This window comes from Cupressus sempervirens, chromosome 3 (assembly GCF_028749045.1).
Source record: "Cupressus sempervirens isolate cs-2001-9-10 chromosome 3, ASM2874904v1, whole genome shotgun sequence".
Classification (NCBI taxonomy): Eukaryota; Viridiplantae; Streptophyta; class Pinopsida; order Cupressales; family Cupressaceae; genus Cupressus; species Cupressus sempervirens.
In genome coordinates, this window is record NC_143120.1 from 285906040 (window position 1) to 285914059 (window position 8020).

At 35.8% G+C, this 8020-nt stretch overlaps 1 protein-coding gene across 2 annotated transcripts; it reads right to left on the reverse strand.

Annotated features, from left to right (window-relative positions):
- Nucleotides 1-1425: 1425 nt before the first annotated feature.
- Nucleotides 1426-7754, reverse strand: ETG1 (E2F target protein 1 (ETG1)). 2 transcript variants are annotated; one of them, XM_089819505.1, is made up of 14 exons: nucleotides 7466-7754; nucleotides 7138-7251; nucleotides 6074-6181; nucleotides 5717-5842; nucleotides 5345-5389; nucleotides 5133-5255; nucleotides 4807-4968; nucleotides 4580-4654; nucleotides 3911-4030; nucleotides 3054-3259; nucleotides 2758-2893; nucleotides 2395-2622; nucleotides 2048-2115; nucleotides 1426-1914 (listed from the first exon to the last, which is right to left on the reverse strand). In XM_089819505.1, exons 1-14 carry the CDS (start codon nucleotides 7631-7633, stop codon nucleotides 1794-1796), a joined length of 1800 nt encoding a protein of 599 aa, XP_089675631.1. In that variant the 5' UTR covers nucleotides 7634-7754; the 3' UTR covers nucleotides 1426-1793. The 2 variants fall into 2 exon arrangements, with proteins under 2 accessions (XP_089675631.1, XP_089675632.1); XM_089819506.1 differs by having other exon boundaries at nucleotides 3911-4024; nucleotides 7466-7741.
- Between the last annotated feature and the right edge of the window lie 266 nt (nucleotides 7755-8020).

Below are 8020 nucleotides of genomic sequence, written 5' to 3' on the forward strand. Positions count from 1 at the left end.
TCTCAATTCATAAGGGTGATTATACTAACAATCTCATGGAAGCTCAAGCTATTTTATATGTTGTGGAACAGTGTTGCTTGTGAAGATGGAGTAAGATTATTTGAGTTTGATTCCCAGGTGGTGGTGAACATGCTTTCTTCGCAAGAGCTTGAGGATGTTAGTTGGCAGCTGGCCACTGTTGTTAAGCAAATTCTTTTCTTCTCTTCCTCTTTTCAATTCATTAGGTTCAAGTATATTCCGCGAGAATGGAATAGACCTACTGATTGTTTAGCCAAATGGGCTTCTAGTCATGATCCGGGTTGGAATATTAGGGATAGGGGGCAACTATCCTTTGAGATGGTGCAAGAATTTGATGATCTTGTTGCTCAAGATCGAGCTCCTTGTTGAGCTCTCTTTGTTGTATTCCTTTCTGTCTTAATAAATTTTTACCCCTCTTTTTGCTAAAAAAAAAGTGATTGTGAATTTATTGAATAGAAGAACCTTGTGCATGTGTATTGGCATTTGGCTCTGATTATTCAGCAGATCATTCAATTATGCAATTCTCTAAATTTTGTCTTTTATGCATATCTCTCGTGAGTGGAATGGTGTGGCTGATTGCCTGGCTAAATGAGGCTCTGAGCATGGGTCAACTTGAAACACTATTGATCATAAGATGCTTCCCCTTGAATTATCTCAATCGCTGGTTCAACTTGTGGACCAAAATAAAGCTCTATAGTTCTCTTTGTTTCTTGTGTTGTTCTACTCTTTTTGGTATTAAATAAAAAATTTACCCCTCTTTTAGTTAAAATATAATGCTCTCTTTGGTATTCAATAAAAATTTTACCCCTTTTTTAGTTAAAATATGATACTGATGATATAGTCAAGGAATACAATAGTTATTGTCAATAGATAGGCTTTTTGACAATTTTTTGTGATAAACATGTAGAACTCAAGCTATTATTTTTAAACTAGTTCTAATAGATGGAAGATAAAAACAGCCTATTTGTTATCTTGGTCCTCAAAAAACTATATTGTATAAGGATTGCAAACTCTCTTCTTAAAAAAAAAAATCTATAATTAATAATAATGCCTTGTGATTTTGCTAAATTTCATTGACATAAATGTCTTACAATCTAGAGAGATCTTACCCTGAATATTATACCTTTGCTATATAATTATTACCCTGAAAATTATACCTTTAATATATAATTACAACAGGCTTAGTTTTGAAAGACTTTGCAATCTGACAGCATATTTCTAGATATTGCATTTTAATTAAATTTGGACTAAGTTTCCTTAATTTGAATCGAACTGAATGATGACCTATCTATATTAACAACGCAAATCTAATGTTCCTAAGATATAGGAGCTCATCCCTGTTTAACCCTGAAAAAGTAAAACCAAACTATCATAAAATTCAAAATTGACAACAGAACCTTCCGCTAGTTTAGCCTCACTAAAATGCACATTCCTTAGAATTTCAGTTGCATCAAACCTTCAAAAGCTTGATTGCCAGAAAAAATTAGTCCATGAACACATAGGGCCATAGCTATTTGATATTTTACAAGACTCTTACATTGCCAAAAACCAGGCACTTAGGGCACCTGTCGATAGATGAATGATCATAGTATCACTTGTATGACCCATATTTGTGGGGTTTAAATCTCATATACAACCAGGTCTTTCACCTCTACTTTTTAGATCCTTAACAATTGAACAGTGATCCATATCAAAAACCAGACACTTGGGGCCATATAATAGACACATCTTTGATAGTACTACTTTTATGAGCTATAAAAGTATGAGGCTTAACCTCACATGCAGCCAACTCTTTCACATCTTTGCATTTCCAGATCCTTAACAATTTGCCAGTGATCCATACTCAAGGCTTTCTCCCCATAACTCAAAGATACCAAACGTGCCATGGTTAGCCATCTGTTCAGCAGATAACATCCAAAACAGAAAATTCAGATAAGTAGAATGAAAATACCGTTATAGCCAAGCAAGCATTCATGAAATAGGGAAGAAAGAGAAAATAAAATTGAAATAAGTGGATTGAAGATCAAACCTGCCGAAGACCTCGGTACCAATAGATCTATCTCGTTGCCTAGCTGCTACCATGTCATTTTCAACTACCTACATAAAAGACCAGTACCCAAGTAACTTATAGTGCACAAGCCCATTTTCTCACGAAATCAACCCAAGAATTTGACATAAACATTATACCTCAAAGAAGCAAGGGCCTACAACAAAGGTAATTTGTGAGTCTTTAATGTGGAAGGATTTGGATAAGTCTAATTATATCTAAGCTTTGGCCCATTATCTGTTTAAAAAACATTATACCTTAAAAAGCAAAGCTTTGGCCCATTATCTGTTAAAAAAAACATTATAACTTAAAAAGCAAAGGATTGATACCTGCTGCATAGCCTGACCGATGTTGTGTTCATATGACTTCATTGTGCTCAAGTACAGTCGCCATTGTTGCTTGCTAAACCTACTCTCACTCAATGGCGAAGACTCTGAAGTGGGTCCGAAAGGTACCACTATATCTGCTGGGAAAATATTTGATTTACCATCCGAGAGTACAAGAACTTGAATATCAGTTGGCATATCCATCGTGTAATATTCAAAATCATATCCCACCTGAATTAAAACATCAACAGAAACGTTAATACTAAATAGCCACTATTAGTGTAGAATAATAAAGTAATAATAATAATTTTCAACAGTTCATAACATTTAAAGTAATCTTCTGGATAAAACTGTAAATAATAGTACCTTTTGCCACTCCAGCAAATCCTTAAATATCTGAACATTTTCAACGCCAGTTGAATTCAAAGCACCCGCTTTTAGTTGAGTTTCATCAATTGTCAAATGTGTTCCTGAAGCTAGCTGCAAAACCCCAGTTGAAAGTCTACAAAAAAGAAAAATAATAGATCACTACTAGAATCTTAAATTTGAAAGAGAAGACAATATTGTCCTCAAATTTAGCATTGAAAGTATCTTTTGTAGTTTTGCACAGTTCTCTTCAAAAAGGCAAGGGAGAATGGATTAAATAACCACTAATCTCTAACCTGTTTGTTTGATAGTTTTTCCTTGGTGCAACTGGGGACTTGTTGAGATATTCTATAGTCAGAGGAAGAAAGTGAGAACATGGGACCAGTTCTTTAATTGCCTCATTCAACCGTTCTATAAACAACCACATATTTGATCCCCTGTGAATCTTTGTCAAATTCATCGAGAACTTTCCAAGTGCGACAGGCTCAACTCTGGCATGTATCTGCAAAAATGCAGTAAGTTCCAAAGTAGCATTTGATGAGAAGCAGTCAAGTGACAAAATTCAAGGCAATATATGAAACCATAACTCACGTGGAATAAACCACAAACAATGCATGTATAGATAGATGCTAAATATATTTGCATCAAGCATTTGCCAATCATTATGCACACCAAGCACCCAGACGACAACCAAGAGTTGTAAGTATGACATTCAAAAGCGCCTTTTAAATTGTAATTCAGTGGGTTATTCACTATCACTCTCCACATGGAAGTCACTTATTCCTCTTGAATGGTTGTTCTTTTGTATGCCATAAACTATAATAATATAGGTCAAAGATCCATGTAAGCTTTTATTTTGTCAAAGAAACTTTACATTATCTATCTGATGATGTTTAGCTAACAATACCTTCACTACTACTAGAACAACAACCAAAAAAAACTAGTTAAGAAATATCTTGAAACTTTTGTAAATATAATTGATCGAATTGCATATTCAACTGCTAAGCGTGATAAGCAATCTAACAATTAAGTGTCCAATATAATAGTAGAAAAATCAGAGCTCTTATTGGGTACTCAATTAATAATGCTGTCATCAAAAGATATAATAGCTCGGGATGCAAAATTAATGTTCAAGTAATTTAAAAGAAACTACCTGTGAGAGGATGTGTAGCAGGAAATAATGTGCTGCAAGTTCATCGCCTCCAAAGACAGCCTTGAGACCATGTAACAAGGATCCTCTGAGCTCTTTTATTGGTAATGAACTTGACTGTACCTACATTAAATATTGAATATTCAGTAATCGTACTGCGGAACAAGCAAGCAAGATAAGGAAATGAACAACAGATCAAACGTAAGAGCAGGGACTACTGATGAAATGAAAAAACTTGGTGCGGACAGAGAAACCATTGGAGATTTGAAATCGGTATACCCAAGTTTCTCATCGGCTTAATACAGCATGGTATCAAATAAATCATCAAGTGGCATTTAAATTCCAACAAATAAAAATGGCTTATTTAGCATTAAGTTCGGGTAAAAAGTTTATTGGTTATTTGTAGAAAGAATTCAAGCTGTTAAATGCAGCTTGATAGTGAGATCAATTAAAAAATTTGGAAGAGCAAACTAATAGAAAAAAATGTTATAAACAGAAAATCCAGCTACAGTTTAAGAAAAGGATAAAACCCAAAACTTTTATATTAAAGATGCATAGAATTTGTTCATTGAATCAATATAAAATAACTAATGTAGCTTGGCACCATCCAATATACATAAAAAATACAACAAATAGAAATGACCTACACCCTCTTGCACAAAGCTTGTATACCTCAGAATTACTAGAAAGAGAAACCAGACTGCTGGTGGAAAGCTTTCGAAATACAATGCTGTGGAGGCGAGGAACCTGACAAATTGAACCAATGAGAGTTTTTAACCATTTGAAAAAATTGCCAATTGGTAAGAGCCAACGTATTGTAACAATGAACTAGCAATCACCCTTAAATGAAAATTACTAGAACACCATAATTATCAGTAGCTAGCCACAAAATTACTAACCTTACTTGCAGGCAAATGACTTAATATATCTTCATCTATAAAAGTATGAGCAATTGCATCTTGATCATTACTTGGGGTTGTCAACTCGGGATCAAATGTGAGCACGCCAATAAAATCAACAATGTCATTCAGCTTCAACTCCGTATCCATTCCATCGTAGATCTGCAAGCAATGGTCTTAATCTTAAAAGCAATTTCTTATTTCCAATACCCTTAAAAGCATTCTAACCAATCTGTCTCGGAAAACAGATGACTTGTTTCCTTAATCAGATAACACTTCTCGGTAGAAACTTAAAACTGCTTACTCTAGATCTGCTAGCACTGTACCTTAACTAGACAGGGTAACATGTTTGTCTGGCCAAGTGGCATGTTGGGATCAAACTCAATTTGATTTGGCTTTCTTTCACAGGTTTCCATTGCTGAGCTGCTGGATGAGCTGTCCTCTTCACGCTGAGTTGAAAAGCAAAAACTTAGTTCCCTGATAAAAAAAAGGCTTTGCAATGGCTATTTCAACAAAACAAAGAGGAAAATCAATTTACCTTTCTCTTAGCTTCATTTGAAACCTCGCTGTCAGTACTAATCATCTGCATCAGAGAAACCAATCATTGGTTATACAATGTAGAAACAAAGCAATTGATTATCAGCGTCGCTTACAAACATACAACTTCACTACTTTTAGAGGCCGAATGACTATATAGTAAACTAGATTGTAGACAACACATCAGAATTAAACCATCTATAGTTAACTAGTTCTGTTCAGATTTTGGTACAAGAAACTGTACTTAGTCATGATTATAGCAAACTCCTTGCTGTTTGCTTACCGACATACTCTGGTCTCTATGGAGTGACATGACTCCATAATATGCAATAATAGAAAACTGCATTTAATACAGGCGTGGACTATAACATACATCAGTATCCTCTGTTGAGGTAGGTGGCTCCCGCTGGCGCTTTTCCCTCTGTTGGGGAGAATTGTCATTAGAACAATCATCGTCCTTGTAAGGAGCCTCTCTTATCCATGCGTTCTCTCCAGGAACCTGACACAAACCATTAAGTTATTAACTCACTTTGCTTGGTTATGAATTCTAATTTTGCACTATTATGGTATCTTTTATTCATTACCAGACAAACAATCGATCATTGTAATTGGAAGATCTCCCGCAAACTAATATCCTTAGATCTTAAACTTAAAATCCAATACATCATCTGATTAATTTGGTATAGTACAATGCAATCTCGAATAAAGCTCTAGGGCCTATAGTACTCACAGGAACACAATACAGAAGGCGGCGATCCCACACCTCCACTTGAGCGTCCGGTGGCATTTGTACAGACGCCGTGTCTGCATACTTATTTGTTCTCCATGTTGAGCCATCCTATAAACCCTACATGAAGTCAGGGCACAGAACAAACAAACAAAACACACAAAAAAATAGCACTACTGGCAGAACAACTAATAGACAAAAGCTGTAAACTCCAATTAGCGCCATTAACCAATAATATTTCACAGGCATGTAACAATTGGACCATAGAGCTCAGATGTCTGACAAGCCCTATCCAAAAATTGATACAAAGATACAACACTGATCCTGATTCAAATCCCTCCACTACAACTACTCTACACCGTGATCAGGGCCGCCCACGATCTCACATAAAATTTCCTTAGGAATGTGTAATCCCCAGCATTAAAAATATTCAACTTAAAAAACCCTTAAATGGTCACAGTTCTAAATAGGATTAACTTAATTGATTCAAGCGCCCTCAGGGGTTTCAGACAGACCCCAAGTCTAAAAGTCTAGAAAACATGGTAGTATTCTTAATTAGGCGTCCATGTTGGAATAGGCGGATTCAACACTCTATATTCGTAGTCAGTTTCAGCCAAGCTGTATACTCCTGGAAATCTGAATATTAGAAATCCACTTTCTTCCAGTGGACTGAGTCCTATGCCTCATGCAAGCATCCACTTGTCAGAAGCCTACAACCTTCCTCTACTGATTTAGTTGCTGGAAGCCTTTATAAATTAAAGGTAAAACTACAACAGATGTATCTCAATCACAGAGAGTTATGAGTTGAATAAAATCAGTTTTATTTCTTCTGTTCTACTCATATTCTGATTCCTCTCTGTGATATCTAATTTTCTAACAGTCCGACTTCATTGATCGGCATAACTCATCCGAAGCAGCATTATCGGAAGAGATCCCCTTGGTTATGGGGGCTAAGTACAAGATCACTCGATACGAACAACATACGCGAATTCACAAAATCCAAAAGCAGAGTACTCTAAATCTAATCATCAAAATTATCAGAGCGCCTTTTACAAAAATGAAAATACCTTGAAAGCTCCAACATAGAACTCAGAATCGAACATGTCCTGCACAATCCCGCGATACCTGACAAGAGAATTGGGTGGAATAGAATCCAACTTTACGAAATTTATCTCAGGAACCTGCATATCAAACGCATTAAGCCCAGTAGGCATTTAAGTTTTGAGGGCCAGACTCATGAATGCGCCAAACTCTTACAACATGAAAAGGAATTTATTTTTTAGGAGGTGACCAATTTAGGCTTCATTCACTCCATGATTTTCTGATTAACAAGCATTGAGAAATAACTGCGTTGGATAGAAAAGTATACATTATGTAAGTCGAAAATAAAATCACCTTTTGAAGGCCTCCGTCTTGAAAAACAAATTTCTGAAACAGTTCTATGGCTCCCCAGTCTGATCTGTTAAGCTTTGAAGGATCTGCTCCTGCAGAAATTGCTTTCTCAAACATGAATCTAACTGCACCAAGTGGGTTTCTCAGGCAATCAAACGCTGGACCTCCCATTGTAAGGATATTTTTCGCTTCTCTCTTGGCTCGCCCTATTATACAGGAACTGGTAAAAAATTTACAGATTTTGATCTCGTTGGTGTTTTTTCTCCGGCAGAAACAAGCGACTCGAAAAACAGTTATTGTAAGTTGATTTTTTCGCGCCAAATTTGAGACTTTCGCGCCAAAATAATTGACGCCAATTTACTTTCGCGCCATTTTGGAGGGGACGTGACAGATATTTGTTGTCATGCATGCTTTATTAATAAACACCTCGGTTCTTTTGGTGAAATATGGAAAATCTCATAAGGGGGTATGGAGGAACAGTGTTTATGGGTATTAAGAGGTTGTGATCACATAGTTGATTTAATGTTCATAATTGTATTTACAATATTTAATTAATAT

Bases quoted from the DNA above. Each gene is read 5' to 3' on its own strand.
- ETG1 (XM_089819505.1), bottom strand. From the start codon at position 7,633: ATGGGAGGTCCAGCGTTTGATTGCCTGAGAAACCCACTTGGTGCAGTT. The intron at 4,969-5,132 runs GTACAGTGCTAG...CATTGCTTGCAG, and splicing joins TGTTACCCTGTCTAGTTAAG to ATCTACGATGGAATGGATAC. The intron at 1,915-2,047 runs GTTTGATCTTCA...TCTGCTGAACAG, and splicing joins GGTACCGAGGTCTTCGGCAG to ATGGCTAACCATGGCACGTT.